The sequence below is a fragment of the Cydia fagiglandana genome, chromosome 9, assembly GCF_963556715.1.
Source record: "Cydia fagiglandana chromosome 9, ilCydFagi1.1, whole genome shotgun sequence".
In the NCBI taxonomy this organism is placed as follows: Eukaryota; Metazoa; Arthropoda; class Insecta; order Lepidoptera; family Tortricidae; genus Cydia; species Cydia fagiglandana.
The window spans coordinates 19,146,385-19,165,722 of NC_085940.1; the positions used below are offsets into that span (position 1 = coordinate 19,146,385).

The 19,338-nt window shown below is 38.0% G+C and overlaps 2 protein-coding genes across 3 annotated transcripts in view; one reads left to right on the forward strand and one right to left on the reverse strand.

Annotated features, from left to right (window-relative positions):
• The window catches only part of LOC134667562 (ETS-related transcription factor Elf-3-like), a 41,848-nt gene extending 39,195 nt beyond the window's left edge, over positions 1–2,653 (reverse strand). Inside the window, exon 1 of the mRNA XM_063524992.1 lies at positions 1,654–2,653. Coding sequence (XP_063381062.1) covers positions 1,654–2,570 — 917 coding nt within the window. The 5' untranslated portion in view covers positions 2,571–2,653. The remainder of the gene's footprint in view (positions 1–1,653) is intronic.
• The window catches only part of LOC134667540 (prominin-like protein), a 494,736-nt gene that overhangs the window by 245,513 nt on the left and 229,885 nt on the right, over positions 1–19,338 (forward strand). The gene's annotated exons all lie outside the window — the stretch shown is intronic.

A 19,338-nucleotide genomic window follows, 5' to 3' on the forward strand; every position in this document is an offset into this window, starting at 1 on the left:
TATTGGTTCTACCTTTTTGGAAGGTGGGTCTTTTACGTAGTTTCTTTCTGAGTTGCATCTTTAATTTTCACATCTTATGTGCCTGTTCAACGCCCTACCCTTACCATGTGATCTTGTGTGTAAAATCTACGTACAATTTCAAATTAGCACCAAGTTTCTGAGTGTGATTATAAACAAAACAATAAGTACGAAGAAATCTTCAATGAAGTTATAAATAACAAATGTAACATAACGTGGTAATTTAGGTTAGGTATCACAACTCAATATTTATTTAAGTACACAAAGGTAAACGCTCTTCAAAAGGTTAATTATATGTAGTTGATTTGATGTATGAATTCTTTCTTATACATTATCGATTAAGTTTTTTGCATGCGAAACAAATATCTGCAACCCAAACATTCATATCGTGGGCTGCACAAAAACACGCAAAAAACACCATCCGGTATATCGAATGGAGGGCCACAATTTATTAACTTCGAATTTTTTACGTCTTCAAGCATACGTATAATTTATACATACATGTGCTACACCGGTTATTTTACATAATCTGCACGTGTAACCAAAATTATTTAAAGATAACGGTTAAGTGATTATCTCGGTTCACTGATTTGAATATTTCATGTAACCTCATTGAGAATTAACTATTGTAAATTGTATCTATCACAGATAGGATCGTTCTTAATAACAGTTAGTACTGTTAGTAGGGAAGTAGTCTTACGAGACCATACTTAAAACCTAACTTAAAAACGCCACTTGTTAATTTTGGGAACAGTTTTGAATAGAGCTAAATATGACGTTTAACCCTTTAATAGACCAGATTATTAAAAAAAATACACGATTCAAGTCACATCGCCTCTTTAAAGTCCTAAAAAGCATAAGAAAACAAATACAAAAGGATCACGTTATAGGGTGGTAGTTTTTGCCGTCCTATATCTAAATATACTGCTGTATTCGAACTTCAAGATATTCACAAGAGACGACACGTACTAGATCCATTCTAGATATGCTATAGTTTTGATATCAACTAGTTCTCTTTTGCAGCGCAATTCGGGCAACCAATGTCACTTTTACGATAGATAGAGTAAGATATCTATTAGATGTGAATTGGATTTCTAAGTCATATCCTGTGGAAATCGCTCAAGAGTATCGCCAGAATCGCGCAAATGTCAAATTTGACAGGTTAGATCTTAAACATTTCGTTATCGTATCTTGGTGATGTCTAAAAGATGTCTATTTCAAAATCCGAATCGGGCCCATAGTCCGCTAAATAGTATTCTAATTATGGCTAAATTTGCTAAGTTTGTATCAATATGCAGATGACTTGCATTGATGATAATTGGAGCGAGATTAAAGGTCATCACGGCAGATGGCTTCGCGACAGCTAATCACCCCGGAGTAATTGATCTTACAATCGATGGCCAAGGAGAACCGACCAATTATATCATAATAACCAGTCTTGATTTCTTAGCACAACAGACACACAGGTAAAGTAATGACTTGGTCAGTAAAGTAGACAAACGTTATTAAGATGCAGTAAAACATGTGTGGTGGGCCACGTGCCTCGAACGTGATATGTATAAAGCTATGGATGCTGAGCTAACATCTCGGTCACGACACAGTTTTTGCTGCACTGCACAAGGACATCAGACTCACCTGAATTTGCCGTTGGCGTGGTCCTCCCATTTGATTATCGACGGGCAGTACTTCGGGTCGAACAGGAGGTTTCTGAGGAACTCTGGAACTGATACGCTTCTTGGACGCTTGCAGATTTTCCTCCCACTCCCTTTTGGTCGGCCGGGCGGCCGTTTGAACTGCTTCCTCTTATCGTCCTCATCTCCGGACTTGCTCACATCACTGCCGTAGGAACATTCAGGAGACGCGGTCTCCGAGTTACGGTATACGTCTTCCGCGTCGTCACTGGAATCGCACGCCGCTAGCAAACTGCTGTTGTTTGGCTTGTAATCTGATGCGTACATCCGACTCTTGTGATCCAAATCCAAGTCCAGCATCGTATGCGCAGGCTCCTGCTGCTGGTAGGGATCGCTCTCTGCATACCTTAGCACTGATGACTGTCTGAGTAATTCCTCGTTGATACGGCTCTGTAGTTTCTCAAACAATCCACTGGCGATTCTGGCTGTGATATTGGGATCTACGCTCGGATGTGCGAGTCTCTGCATCATCTCATCCTTTTTGATAATTCGCAACTCGTGTCCGAGGATTTTGAAGTTGTACCACGGTATGTCGTATTCACTGAAGCCCATAGAGATAGCTGTGTCGATGATCCAGGATATTGTGTCGTCCTCGTTCCAGTCGACGACGAATTTGTATTTCCACTCATCGCGCGGGTACTCGCGGGTGCTGACGAGATTGTGGTAAACGTTTGTCGAAGTGTCCTCTTCTGCGTATACGTCGTACGGGGGGTTGGTGTAGTAGTTCCCGTAGATGTAGGAGGCGGGGCCCTTGTTGAAGACTTGTTTGAAGTCGTCGAGGCGCGCGGGCGCGGGGGGCGCGGCGGGTGTGAGGTACAGGTCGCACATGGCGGGGTCGTACGGGCGCGCGTAGTCGAGCATGGCGCGTGCGACGCGGTCGGCGGTCGGGCGCGGAATGACGATCGCTGCGCAACTCCTCCTTCTATAATACTTGGCACGCTTCGGTTTGTTTACAAGCCGTGTTTTGTTTTTGTGATAGCGCTGCTATCTGTCGATTTGGATACGGTTCGACACTGATAAGGGTGACTATTTACACTGTGTACTTTGAACTAAACATATGTTAATAGCTCCCAATTTTGTTATCTATTTTTAAACATGTTAAACAAAATCGACATGTTGGCTGATTATTATGATGATTGAAGTTTGACGCCTGAAGTTTTCTTTCATTACTCGTTAAAAAAAATCTTTTCTCTCAAATTCAGTGTGTTATAGGTTATTAGGCAATGCATTAAATAAAATTAAATTGTGTTTATTTCTAATTCATTTGCCGAAGCAACTCGGTTAGTTATGATATAATAGAACTCCATTTAAGGTCAGTTCGTTTAATTATTAATTAGAATAATATTTATTTTTTATTTATATATTTATAATATATTTTTTTAAATAATTATTTTCCATGTAATTTTTTTGTTTTATAAAGATTTATTATATGATACGCGAACGACAATTCTTCCATCCAATGTTAATGGTCGGTTAGCCTCATAAAAAAGCTGTAAAGCACTAACCCGACTAGGTCACGGCTCTGGCCGACGCAAGAAGGCAGTATCTGCATTCAAATTTCAAACACATTTACTGCTTTTTAACGCATATAAAGTAAATGAATACTTATGTGTAATAAAACAATATGTACGGTGAGTATTATAATTCAAGAGGTTTATATATTGCTGCTTGGATTGTTAACTTTATTATTAATAATTTAAGATTCAATTTCAAATGCAGAATGGTAAAAGCTTAACCATTGTTAATTTTATTAAGTACCTACTTTTGAAGTCGTTAAATAATTTATATTCCTATTTGATGGCAAATCGTATTCATTTAGAAAATGTAACACTCTTTTATTTATCAGATATAGTTTTATGATGGTTCAATAAAAAAAAGATATAATCAGTAATCAGTGTTGACTGCTGTCGTATCCGCTAATGTTACAACCTTATGGTAATTTATGGCTTATGGCCTATTATATGCTGTCAAAATTATCATCTTATCCCACTTTTTGATTAAATACAATATATGTTATGATAAAAAAATGCAATTAATGTTGTGTATTTAAAAAGCCAATATAAATATCTCTATAAATAAGCCCTTTTACCCGACTACTGCAAAAGTGAGTAAGGAAAATTTTATATACCTACATATAAGTTTTAAATAAACCACGAGCGTAGCGAGACTAGCGAGTGGTTCGAAAAAAGGAATCTTGAGTGTTGCGAGGGTTAAGCAAACAAGGCACGAGGGTTAAACAAACTCTGCTCTCGAGTGAAACATAAAGTTTTTCGTTGTATTTATTGTGATATATCGCAGACAATAACAACTTAATATTGTTGATGTGCAACCAATAACCCCCAAGTGACCGTGGCGTAATGTGCGTCGTGGGGAACTACTTAAGAGCGATTTTCGCACTTGAAGTTGCAAAAAATTTAACTTTTGATACATTCATCCATCATACTATATCTCATTACCTAACGTGTCCATTAGGGTGTGTAATTTTTTCGAATTTTCGATTTTCATGTGACTTTGACCCAGACGCAGCTTTTTGGAGCAAGTGAAAGAAAAAGTGGGGGTCGTGTCGTACCAAAAAGTCAAAGAGCTGGCGCAGGATAGGGAAAGCTGGAAGATACTCCACCGACATGAGAATAACTCTTAAGTTAATGATGATGATGTGACTTTGGCCGAAATTTTGTTCTCACTGATGAAAAAATGTTATATATGCAAGAAAAACGGTCATTATGTAGAAGTTGCATAACATCAACAGAGACTATCTCGTGTAACTAACGACTCATGAGTCAAATTCAAAAGTTACTCAACTCAACATAACATAATTAATAAAATTATTAGTAAATTTGGATTTTGGTTAGGTACTTGATAAATGTTCTTGTTAAGATTACGGGTATTCAGTAATTCTACCTATTTCCAAAAGAAAAGTACTGGAAAAGGAAAAGTATTGTGTTTTAGAAGCAAAATTTAGTTTTTTTATTCGATTCTAGTATCAATCAATTATATTTTGTTATTTAACAACATATGTTTACGTTTCACGCAATGTATGGAGTTTTCACTCTACTTTTTAAATTTGTGCAACCCTTACACGTTATAATCCAGTAACTTTGTCGAATTTTGTAACCTGGCTCTTTTGTGTCAAATATTCCGCAAAAAATCAGAACTACCGGATTTAACGCAAACGCTAAATGTATAAAATTACTGTATTATTTTTTTTACATTATTTTTCTCCATACAGAACTAAAACACCTCTTAGTGTCCATAGCCACCAAGCGGGCGCCATCGTCGCACATACACCCAAACAAATTAAATTAGCAATCATTTATGATCCCTATTAATTCCATTATACACCAACGAGGCACAAAGAAAATTGTTTTTTGTTAAGAAAAATATCCGATTGTTCCAGGAAAAGCCTTGACCTATTTTTCCTAGCTGTGTGTGTGTGTGTGTGTGTGTGTGTGTGTGTGTGTGTGTGTGTGTGTGTGAGGCGCAACGACCTGCTTGCTTTATACGAATAATATATATCTTTACACGACTAAATCTTGTAAGATATTATTATTATTTATTTATCGATCGAGCGACGCGAGATCTTACAGGTTGTATTCTAATTTAATTTAATTTTAGATCTAGATTAGTTATGAATCTGTTGACACTGACATCCCTTTTGACACTGACAGATAAAATCCATAACTAATCCAGATCTAATTTATAACCTGCTATGAAAACCAGAATACGGCTGTTAAGGGGCCCACAGATTACCAGATCGCCGGACGATATCAGCCTGTCAGTTGTTCGGAGCTGTCAAATTTTGCGTTTAACTGACAGACTGATATCGTCCGGCGAACTGGTAATCAGTGGGCTCCTTTAGTGTTGACAAAGGAGCTTTTTATGTTTGACCTTCTTCTTCCTGGCGTTATCCCGGCATTTTGCCACGGCTCATGGGAGCCTGGGGTCCGCTTGATAACTAATCCCATGATTTGACGTAGGCACTAGTTTTTACGAAAGCGACTGCCATCTGACCTTCCAACCCAGAGGGGAAACTAGGCCTTATTGGGATTAGTCCGGTTTCCTCACGATGTTTTCCTTCACCGAAAAACGACTGGCAAATATCAAATGATATTTCGTACATAAGTTCCGAAAAACTCATTGGTACGAGCCGGGGTTTGAACCCGCGACCTCCGGATTGAAAGTCGCACGCTCTTACCGCTAGGCCACCAGCGCTTTTTATGTTTGACCTAATTATTATAAAATTTGGCAGAAAAGAAGCTCTGATAATTACAATGTTTAAATTTATATGTGAGGATAAGGTTGTAGAAAACCAACAACATGACCCTCTATTTACTGGCGTATTCTGATTTGAATAAAATGTTAAGAATTAGATCAGATCCATATCTAATCCAGATGAAATTCATATCCTGTTCCTAAAATCCTGTTAGGTTATGAATTAGATCAGATCCATATCTAATCCAGATGAAATTCATATCCTGTTCCTAAAATCCTGTTAGGTTATGAATTAGATCAGATCCATATCTAATCCAGATGAAATTCATGGCCTGTTCCTAAAATCCTGTTAGCCTGTTAGTAAAATAGCCTAAAAACAGTATGTTAAGAGAGAAGCCTATTTCTGCCAACAAACTGTTATACAGTGTGGCGGAGGTTGTACCTATTGTAAAAATATGCTGTTCCGTGAATAAATGGTTTATTTATTTATTTATTTTCGTTAACACTATCACTATCACTAAAACTTATAAAACAATGTCCCCCGCCGCGTCTATCTGTTTGTGTGTGTTGTACGTTTGTTCGCGATAAACTCAAGAACTATTCTGAACGGATTTTCAAACGGCTTTCACCTATTTATAAACTGATTGTTGAGGAAGGTTAAGGTGTATAATTTTGTAGAATACGTCTGAATCTCGTGAAAGGGCGGAGGCTTTCTTATACGTTGAAGCTACGCCGTAGCATGTCTACGCGCGTAGCTAATTTCTCTAGCACGTGTTGTTGTAATGAGTGTTGTGCTACGTGAAGCGGAGAGACATCCTGCCCGATTAGAACTTTAAGATACGTCAATTAATAAGATCTAGAAACGATATGGATTAGATGTGTCAGTGCCATAAGTGACGTTTTTTTTTAAGGTTATGCTTAGAGTCTGCCCTTGCAATGTACAAATTGCAGAACTTGCAGAAATGTTCTCCGAAATTTCAGAGAAATTACATGAAAAAAACTTAGAAAGTTCTCTATGAGAATATTCCCATGAGAACTTTAACGTTTTGTGTAATATATAATATTACACGCCACATAACAGTAAAGGATGACTCGCGTTAGTCCGGGCCGTGTCCGGGCCGGAGCTTCCGGTGCATCGTTTTCTATGGAAAGCATCACGTGATCGCCTGTCATGTCATAGAAAGGTAAGCGCCGAAAGCTCCGGCCCGGACACGGCCCGGTCTAACGTGAGTCATCCTTTAAGCGGGCAGGAAAATATTTAAAGTGGCATGTGTCTACGTCGGTCTTGACACTCTTGACACGATTAGATTGTTTATTAATAAGTTTTGCAACTTAAGAAACTTCTCCTCGGTGCATTGCTAGTCTGCCCTCACAAATATAGTTTAGTTTCAGAGTGTTTAATTCAACATAAAATTAAAATTTAATATAAAATCGTGCAATTTTGCGCCCTCTCTTGATACAGAATTTTTTACTCGTCATGCGGTTAAACAGTTGGATTAAACACCGCAATACTTAGTCAACGATACCGCTTACTAGTACACTATAGTACAAAGAAAATACCTAGTTTACAAACAAAGAATTCTACGTCAATGAACCTATATATCTATCTATACTTTATTGCAATATGAGTAACCTACGATTGAATGCGATACTTAAGAAAACAAACAGAGGAAATTAAATTCATTCATTCTTTAAAAATTATGGCTTCAGTCCAGTGGGACTATCTCGCCAGTATTAGAGCGTTTTCACATTGTCCGATCAGATCTATGTCGGAAGGAATTAAAATTTGTCATAGGCGCCTTCCGACATCCGATATCGGAAAGGCGCTTCCGGTAAATTCATCCATGTCTGAGCCCCCCGTCAGCTGTCGGACCGATAACATTTGTTTGTGTGTTAATGCGTTTAGCATTTCAAGATTAATTCTCCATTCACTGCACACTACCACATTATTTTACTGTATAATAAGTAGAGAAGCCCCGAATAGTGAATTTGGCCGAATACCGAATATTCGGCCCCCTCTCTCGGCCGAATACCGAATATTCGGCGACCGAATATTCGGCATAATATGCGAACATTTTCAGTCACAATTATTACGAAAACTGTTCACCAACAAAGCACAACGTTTGCTAAGATATATGTTTATGTTGAACAGAATTAATGAATGTAGTTAGAGTCAAACAAATCAGACCCATGATAAAAAATTAAAATATTTTGGAATCAACAAATGCTCAAAAACTTGCCTTCTTATGTAACCACTTTCCAAGAATAGGTACATTTTAGATATTAAATATACCTAGTTTTTGGTTATTTGTTTGTGAAATTTTTCTTTTTAGGTAGGTGAAACAGATATTCGGTATTAGGCCGAATAGTAGGCAACATTCGGCCGAATACCGAATATTCGGCAAAGTGGCCGAATAGGCCGAATACCGAATATTAGCCGAATATTCGTGGCATCTCTAATAATAAGCTATCGATATTACACTTTAAACAATATTAATGAGCACAAAACAAAGGAATTAATCACGGCGTGACTATCAAGATGGCGCTCGAACCGGAAGTTCTAAATTAAATTAAATCGTCAAAAATCCGGGAAGCGATATCAATTTTGACATTTGCAGCAGTAATGCAGTCGACAGTACCTACTGCAATATATACTGCAGCAGTAATGAATGAATGAATGAATGAAAATATTTATTTTCAGGCAACTATTGGCCCATAGATTTACCTTAAAAGTAGCATACATATTATTATAAAATATCGGCCCTATTCGAACTTTAAGATACGTCAGCTAATAGATCTTGAAACGATATGGATTAGATATGTCAGTGTCAAATGTGACGTTTCTTCAAAGAAAAATGTCACTTTTGACACTGACATATCTAATCCATATCGTTTCAAGATCTATTAGCTGACGTATCTTAAGGTGCTACCTGAGGTTTTCATCGGTTTTTGACAAGTTTTGAATCGTATCTCCTTTTTTTGCACCACAGATAGAATTATAAGACAAACGGTTATCGGCTTTTCAATCTTTTATCTCCAGTTTTGTGCACCGGATTTTGAAAAAAATGTATACTTATTTTTTTATGAATTTTTTAAACGTTGTCTAAAAAAACACTTTTTTCGTATCTAGTTCGCAGTGAAGGATCTTATATGTACGAAATCTACATATTTAGGTTTGTCCTTGACGTCTCGAAAAACGTGTCCAAGGTTTTAATTTTAAACTAATTAACACAAAAGTTATGGCCAAAAACCAGTTTTTTAGACTAAAATTGTTCAACTTTGATGCCAAATATCTCGAATATAATGAACTTTGAAGTAAATATGGGATACTATATTGCTTATCGCCGTTGCTGTTAATATAATAGGCTACAAAAAACATTAGAAAACTAAGGGATTAAGATCGAAGGTCATTGGAGTGGGGGAGCCCCTTAAAGTTCGAATAGGGCAGTATATCTTAAAACTAATAAAAACACACAATTATGGCTGCGATGCAGTCCGCAACCCCGCAGTGTCAGGGAGCCGGCCGCGGAACCGCCGGAACTTGACACTCTTCGGCCAAAACTCTTCCTTGGTGAAGGTCGCTAGATGTTCAGTCGGAACGCTTAGCACAAAAGACTCCCGTAATACTGGTACCACAGACAAAACATCCTCCAGACTGAGCATAGTCGCGCTACCCTCTCTGCCACGCATACGGTAATTTTGGTTTACTAACGAATGGGCCAAAATCGTTTCCCAAAGTATCACATCCCAAACTATGTTTCCCAAATTATCATTTCCCAAAAAAATGTTTGGCAAAACAACTTATCTCAAATTTTCAGTTAGCAATAGTCTTTTTTGGCAAGTTATTGTTTAGCAAATAATTACTTGGACAAGTTTCATTTTACCAAATATTATTTAGTCAAATGTATCATTAAGCATAACTTACATGTCCCAAAATATTGCATGGCATACAATTTACATACCAATAAAGTGGAGGCTGCAGAATTTTATTTGTCTAGTATTTAACTGATCATTACATATACATAGTATAAAATGTAACGTCAAAAAAAACATTCTTACTGCCAAAAATATATAGTAAATGACACTAAAATTAAAACTCCATTTTAATGTAAAATTACAACCAAATTTGTTACATCTTGCTATACTATTAAAGCAAATAACACCAAAGTAATCATTGTAACCCAAAAATAGTAAATAACCACCAATATTCAAACCACATTTTAGTTTAAAATGTCATGCAATTTTTTTACATCTCGTTATTCTATTAAATTAATTAATCCACTTCGATGACCTTTTTTTAGTATATAGAATTTCGTTTCTGTAAGGACCGCAGTTCTAACCTAACCTAACCCACTTTTCTAATAGCATTTCGATTCTGTGAGGGTGACAGTTCTAACCTAACCTAACCCACTTTTCTGATAGCGGTTCCGTTTTGTGAGGATCGCAGTTCAAACCTAACCCAACCCACCCAAATTACGTAGAATTTAACGTACCTATTATAACATAACAAAAAGTACTTTAAATAGAGATGCCTATTTGTCAAATTTGCGAAGTGACAATTTTGACCAAACATCTTTTTGGAATATAATATTAGACAATAAAAAACGTTTGCTAAATAAGTTTTTGTCCTAATAACATTTGACAAAGTAAAATCATGCCAAATGATAATTTGACCAAATAAATTATATGCGAAGTGTAACTTTGCTAAAGGTTCCTTTGGGAAATGAAACTATTGCGATAAGTTTGTTGGGAAGTGAAATTTGGCGAAATGTATTTGGCCGAAACGAAAGTACACCGGTAATTTTACTCCATGTCGAAAGTGTCTTTGTGTGACGTCCGTGTCTTTGAACGGACCAATCACGGCACGGGACTTTGCTCACCTCGTCCCGCGCACCCCCGCATTTTTGGCATCATCCGTTGCATGAAATAATTGCTCTAAACTCGGTCTAGAGGATTCCTAGTCTATGACTGGTGCAGTCTGGATTCGATAGAGTCTGTTCGGAAACAGGAGAGTTGTGGAATGTATTGGTCCCATACATTCCACAACTCTTCTCTATTGAGAACTTTCATTCTCTAAGAGTTCAAGAGTCGATTTAAATTTGTACTCGTTCATCCGAAATTTAAAAAATACCTAAATTTTTATCATCTACGACATAAACTAATGTATAGATCAAGCAAAACTTGTCAGTAGAAAAAGGCGCGAAATTAAAATTTTCTATGAGATGATATCCCTTAGTGAGAAGAGTTGTGGAATGTATAGTAGTTTTAATTGAAAAACATGTTTCAAAAATAAGTCACGGCACGGCAAACATGTAACAATTATGAATCTAATACGATCATTTATTATTCTTCTGCTTTCATAAGTATAAGTCTGGTATAAGTTACTGAATTTTAAAAAGCGTTTTCCAATAAAAGACATGAGACACATCGCTTACCTGCTTTCTAATGCTAAAAAAACCGGGCAAGTGCGAGTCGGACTCGCGCACGAAGGGTTCCGTACCATAAAGCAAAAAAAAAAACGGAAAAAATTGCAAAACGAAAACGGTCACCCATCCAAGTACTGACCACGCCCGACGTTGCTTAACTTTGGTCAAAAATCACGTTTGCAGTATGGGAGCTTTGCTGTACGGACAGACGGACGGACGGACAGCGAAGTCTTAGTAATAGGGTCCCGTTTTACCCTTTGGGTACGGAACCCTAAAAAACGAACTATAGTCACCTTTAAAAATAGTTTAGGTCAGAATAAAAAGTCTTAACTTGAAATATGTATACGTCTGTTGTAGAGATGCACCGGGTATCCGGTTACTATCCGGTATCCGGCCTATCCGGCCATTATTTTACTATCCGTCCGGATACCGGATAGTGACCTACTATCTGGCCGGGTACCGGATAGTAACATTGCTTGATTTCGGAGTAAACAAATTGGATTTAAGAAACAGACGCGGTCATAATCGTACTTGTTTATTATTTTAAAACAATTTAATCATTCCACTGACTTGCACGCGCACTCATTTCGAGCCTAGAAACACCGAAATGTAGTTATAGTTCCGCTGGCCGAATATTCGGCGGCCGGATACCGGCTATTCGTCCGATGGTCAGGCCGAATATTCGGTATCCGGCATCCGGCCAAACAGCTATCCGTTGCATCTCTAGTCTGTTGTTTATTGTGTGACCTACAGTGGTTTCCTACCACGCAAAACAGCCGTGTTTGACATTGGAAAATAACTGAGGGTCTACCGCGAAAATTATACATCCGAATTTCATTATCTGCCTCTCTGTCGCTCTTGCTTATTCGAGCGATAGAGAGGCAGATGACGTAATTTCTAATTTCGCGGTTAGCCCTCTGGTTGGACGGGGGCTGGGTGTAATATGTACCTATAGATATAACTACCTAGTTCTATTGAAAGATAAAGCCCGCTTCACACTCGTGCGTGAATCGCGGCGCGAAGCCGCGAACGCGAGTGTGGAGTCGAGTTCGCAGATCAGTCGATTCGCTCACGAGTGTGGAGGGGGCTTAAGAATAATGAGTAATCCCAAATTGCTAGTTTTTGAATAAACTTCAAACCTTCAAGAAAGGAGCTTACCTACTTCCATCTTAAAAGCCGGCAACGCACTTACAATCCCTCTGGTGTTTTTAACCTTCCAAGCAAAAATAAGGTTGTTATATGTTTGACGCCAATGTCTGTCTGTCTGTGGCATCGTAGCTCTCAAACGGATGGACCGATTTCTATGGAGTTTTTTTTTACTAGAAAGCGACTTAGTCGCAGTGTAGTGGTTCTTAGCTAGTAATGATAAAAATCGATTCAGCAGTTTGAAGAGTATCAGCTCTTTTCCAAAATGGTGCTCTATTCCAATGTATTTTTGGAAAAATTGAAGGGAGGGATTTTGTTTATTTTTATTTAATAGTTATTCTTAATAATTATAGGGCAACCACTATAAGAGGAAATCAATAGGGAAATAAGTATTACCTAAATAAAAACATACTTTATTTATAATCGCTATAAATATGTAGGTAAAGGAAGTTAACAGACAATACAAAATCGCTATTTCTGTTTCGAATAACGGTTTTTCCATTAACTTAAACTACTTAGGTGTTTTTGCTAAAAATATAGTGTCATAAGTACTAGGGTTTTTAACTTTTTAGTAATTAAGGTGCATTAGGGTAACTTCGACAGCCGGACAATTTTAAGGGCCCCCCCCACATCTGGCGTCTTTCGAGCGTCGGCGTCTGTCGGCGTCGGTCCAGCTATGGAAAATGACGTTGCTGCGCAGTTGCGTCGACGCTGCGTCGACGTTGCGTCGACGTCGGCCATAGAATTTTAGACGCCGACGCTCGAAAGACGCCAGATGTGGGGGGGGCCTAAATCGCTGATCAAGATAAACCTTATTTGAACAGGCCTGATGTGAAAGTCATGCAGCCACACTTATCCCGCTGCCGCAGACAGAGTTAGACCCATCTTGCACCATACCACTACCGTCGAGTTAAGCGGTTAACCAGTTAACCCAGTGTCAAATTGTACTGGTAACCATGGTACCTAACTCCAGGTTTAACCGGTTAACCTGGGCTAGTGATGGCGCAAGTGGGCCTTACTCGTATTGATTATCTTTTGCGAACTGCCTTTGTTTTTGTTTAGTTTTACGTGGTTTTACAAAATAATTATCCTAAATACCTACATCACCACACTGTTCTCGGTGTACAAATACTTTTTAGATTTATATCGACCGGGATATGGACCGTGATTACCGTGTATTAATATTGGGAGCTCGAAAACAATGAAAAAGGTAATCACGGTTCATACGAGCCCCGATGCATATGTTTTCGTCTAGTGAGACCATTTTTTGAGGTTCTCGCGTTTGTTCAAAAATAATGTTTTTGTTTAAAAATTACTAATGTTTAATGCTTATACTAATGTAATTTAATTTTATATGGTATACTCTGCAATAACTAAATCCAATTACAAGTAATGCCGTTTGTACTGAAAGAAAAATAATAATGATTTTTTATTTTTTATTGACGGGTAGGATTACAACATATGGGAAAAGGGCTATTACTAGGGAAAGCAACAGGGCTCTGCCAATGTACTGTCAATTTTGTTTCGAGCCCATGCATGCAGCAGTGCTGTAGGAGAGGACAATATGATTTGGACAACGTTTTTGAAAAGTCCTTTTTTTCAGCAATAAGAGTCTCATGCAATTTTATTATACGATCAAAATAAACTACATTAAACATTGCTATTATGGTTTCCATTACTGGGTCATTTTAGGTTCATGTGTAAAATTTATTAAAATAAACAAAATGTTTGCGTGGAACTAGACGAAATAATTTGCATCACGGCTCGTATCCCGATCGATATAAGTCTAGTGAAATTAACCGTGAATCATTCAAAACTGGTATAAATACTATACTTAAACATTTTGAACAATATGCAAATGTACAAGGAAGTCGGTATAATAATTGTGTCTAATCGTCCGACACATGCGCGTCTCGTTTCCAACGCCACGTGCGCACGAGTCGATTTCCAAAATGTCTTATAATATCCACAAATCTAAGTCACTTGCGACCTTTTTACAACAACATTTTGTTTTCTACTGCCATTTGAAATTGTGCCTTAATAATTATGTGTTAGGGAGCGTTTTTGAATGAGCGGACATGATTGGTCTTAAGCTAATTAAGTACTGATTATTTAGACCATTAGCCTTGCTGAAACTTGATCGATAATATTTAATTAATATTATGGTATGTGCCATTTGTGGTGAATTCGGCTTATTATACTTACCTTTAAACGAGCAGTTCATGTATATTTATTAATATGTATATTTCGGGGATCTCGAAAATGGCTCTAACGATTTCGGTGAAATATGCTATATGGGGGTTTTCAGGGGTGAAAAATAGCTCTGGCTAGGTCTTATCTATGGGAAAACGTGCATTTTTGAGATTAAAACGGCGCGATTCGGGAAATGAATTAGTGATTCACTAGATATGAAATAGTAAAGATATGTGACGTTCCACGGCAAAAGGTACCATTACGTAGCGTAAGCGCCAGCCGCCATAAGGTACATTTTACCGTGGAACGTCACATATCTTTACTATTTCATATCTAGTTAATCTCTCATTTATTTCCAGAATCGCGCCGAATATGTTTTCCGAGCAATGCTCGGTCTCCCAGATATTATTACGGTTTATAGACATAGACATAGACGGTCGTCAAAACATTAGACGTGTAGTTCACACACTTTCCTTAAGACTACAAAACAGTTTCATTCAGGTGTATGGGGAAAACTATTAAAATAAAAAACATTGCGTAATTTATTAATAGTAGCCGATTCGGAAATCCACGTAGGTAATGGTTGTGGGTAATTCTGTATCAGATGTATCAGAAACTGGTTTTGTTAGTCGCGTGCGCAGCGCGCATGATACTCGTATGGGGCCGCTAAAATGCCGCTCGACTGTTACTTATCAGATCGTGTGACTGGTTGAGTATAAAAAAATAAAAATAAAATATATTTATTTCAGAACATAAAATTTCCTAAAACATTGTTGGTGTATATGAATTAAATCTGGTTCTTATGATGAATTTATTAAAATAATACAAAAATAAAAGTATTAAGAAAATAATTAAACATTAAAATTAAAACTAAAACTAAACTCTAACAACTATATACACATATTTACAGCTAAATAATGGGAGCTAGCTCGGCGCCGGATGGTAGGGTGCCCAGAAGGCTGGTGACATTGCCGCGCTGAATGGCAATGCCAATTCGCTGGGCAAGGAAGTCTGGTTCTTATTGTTCAAAGTTAAAAAAAAATATTACCTAGAGTATTACACAAATTAAGGCCCACAGTAAGCTCAATAAAGCTTATGTTGTAGGTACTACTGTGCTAAATTAAATTATTCAATTAAACCGCATTGTTGCCCGATAAAAACCCCCATAATATTTAACCTAGCCGCCCAGAGACCTATAAAAAGGTGTCCTGTTCCATTCTAATATGAACTTTGTGTTGACAAAATAAAATTTCATTTTGCTTGGCAAGGTTTGACGTATGGGCGGCTTGAGGTTAATTCTGCGGATTTTCTTCTACTACAGTTGACGTAGCAATTATAAAAATGACATACATATACAGCATAATAAAACCGTAATACTCGTATGTATGTTTTTATTCCAAATCGAAAATCGTTTTACCTTTTTTGTAACACCTGTTATGTAGGTACCTACTACATATTGTTTCATTTACATTATTATGCCTTTCTGAATTCCCCAATGACGTTACATAAACCGCATTATTCCTACAATAAATTCGTGACCGTTTAACCTCTAGCCGCCCAGAGTCCTATAAAAAGGGCTCCTGTTCCATTCTAATTTGAACTTTGTGTCGACAAAATAAAATTTAATTTTGCTTGTCAAGGTTTGACGTATGGGCGGCTAGAGGTTAAAACTTTGGTATATGTTACTATAAATAATAATCAATAACGCAATAAATGGTAACCGTTCCTTGACACATAAAACAACCACCCTGTGCTATAATAAGCACATTACGTAACTACATACGTCGAAAACTCAAAGGACCATATGCACTCTAAAACGTTGTATTTACGATACACGGCGAATCTATTTTTCGCACTTGTATCGTGAACGTCACATATCTTTACTATTTCATATCTATAGTTCGTTTTTTTAGCATTAGAAAGAACTTGAAAGAAGGTAAGTAATCTTGACAAGTCTTTTAATTGACAAACGCTTTTTGAAAATCAGTGACTATTACTTATGAAAGCAGAAGAATATAAATGATCGTATTAGATTCATAATTGTTGCATATTTGCCGTCACTTATTTTTAAAATGTGTTTTTAAATTAAAAGACACATCAAGATTGTTTACCTTATTTGACTTATTTCTAATGCTAAAATAAACGAAATATAGTGCATCTTTAATTCATTTCCCGAATCGCGTCGATACTCGTTGCGAAACTTCCTTCGTCTCGTCTCGCGGTTCTCCGAGTGGATCGGAGCACGGAGACTCTCGGCGAGAGGCTCTCTTTTTTTTAAGTGGTTACACAGTTTAGTCGACACAGTGACCAGCGACTGCTATACAGTGACCAGCGACTGCTGCGAGAGGCTCTCGAGTGTGTACAGCCGACATTAGAAAGCGCGAACTTAAGGCTCTCGCACCCGATCTGCGGGGAATCCCAGAGAATTTCCAACTCACAATGTTTCCTGAGACCCAGTTTAGGCGATGTGGGCGCGGGTTCAACGACCTAATGACAGTGCCGTGACATAACTTTCTAGGAAAACCTTGCAATTTAACTGCGTATTAATATGACCGAGTTGAAAGTCTGGTATATCTTGACCCTTAGACTCGTAATAAGTATGTGTAATGATAGCTCTCGACTTATATTGGACATTTTGGTTAATACTGTGAATAACGATCCTGTTTAGAAATTGTCTATGCTTCTTTAAAATGAGCCTTATCTCCTAAACCTTAAGATTGAAGTAACAAGAAAATAAATAAGTCCTTTTTGAATATACAAAATAACCGCAATTTGAAATACCACAAAAATGCGATCATTTTCCCAGTAGAGTAAAAGTCGAATGATGCAGCAATGAAAAGTGTTAATCATGCCTTTAACACTAACACCAAAAAGTTAGTCCAAATGACAATAAAGACATAGAAAAATATAAAATCATCTTTATCTTATGGCTCCTCTACACGATGGGCCAACGCCGGCCACTCCAAGGGACGCAGCTATGCGGTGGAATGAGATAGCAATATTGCCTTGCTCCCCCCTAACGCATAAATGCGTTCCTTGGAGTGGCCGGCGTTGGCCCATCGTGTAGAGGAGTCTTTACACATTCACCTTAAACCTCACCATGCACGAAGTGTAAGGACATAATGGACTATATTTCCGTGCATGTATGGAAAAAAAAACAATATTAAATAATATGGCCTCGCCCCGGCCCGGTCTAGCGTGAGCTCCTTAAGGCACATGGCGAATACTGTATTTGATTCTAAGAAAACAAATAAATGGTGCTAATTTTCAAAGTAAACTATTAATTGCAGCATACCTAAGGAATATGAAGAACTAATACGGTGATGTTACCTACTGATGTATCTTGTTAGATCCACAGACGTATATTGTTATTCTAATACTAGTGGCTCTGTGAGCTGTAGACCTCGCGAGCTGAGCTTAAAACTGAGTAAATGTATGGCTTCGTTGTTTAGAAGAATTTAGAGAATCTAATTTGACAATTAAAACCTTAACTATCGAACCTGCTTACAAAATTAACGGAATTCAATAAAAACACGGTGTATAGTAAATTAAAGAAAAACAATACGAAATTTATGTGTAAAAAAATACAAAAAGTTATAATATCCCAGCATACAATTACTGGGGATCGAACCCAGACCCTCTGTGCAATGTCGTGAATAAAAAATAATTAGATTCTAAAGTGTGTTGTAGTGAATAAAAAATAATAAGGTTTTAAATGTTTAAATAATTAATGGGAGTGATGCCTCGGATAAGATCCGCAGTAAAACATTTCACTTTTGGAGTGCAAGGGTCCTCTTGTTACTCTAACCTGGTTAATGGGAACTTGATAGGATATTGAAAAGATAAAACCAAATGTCTGACATGCAATTTAATATACTCCGCTAACTACTTACAAGGTACTCCGCTTTAGGGCGGGCGCTACTCAAAATACAATCTGTTTTTATAAACCGTTGGCGGTTATGGGGTGACACCATAGTAAACCTTAATCTACGATCGCGAGACGGGCGAAACGCGGAGTTTTGGCCAAAACATAAAACGAAAGTCTAGTGCACTCACGGATACCGGGTGTAGCTTTCATCCTGGAACTTAGCGTAGCAGACAGATCGACATAGACCAGCGGCGGGCGTTCATCGAGCCCCAGCTGTGACAAGCTAAGGCGAGAACAACCCGCGGCGCTCGGACTTTCACGGGAAGGACCCGCACGAAGACACCTTGGAGTCGTCGGACGGCAGCATAGCCATCCGACACACGGCCTGCAGGTCGAGGCCGCGTCCTACGGCGTGGAAGCAGCGTCAGCATGACGCTCAGCAAAATCGGGGACGCGCAACAGCGCGCCTGGGAACACGATCACCAACCGTGCTCATGTCCATCGGCGACACGGGACGCACTAAGTAAATCACGCGCACAATTCACGCACAGCGATATACGCACTTTACAAATCGGTCTCCCACCAGCCGGACCAGGCGGCGGAAGGAGACGAGGCAATTCCTCTTAATCTTTAATTAGAAACCATCTACATCCTAGCGTATTCCCATTCCAAGTCCAAGTGTCGTGACAGTGACAGTTCGAAATCTTCCCCTACCGGACACGTTGCGTTTCGATTCACATCAACACATTAAACGTCAAACCAACTTAAATCTTTTTTAAATCGA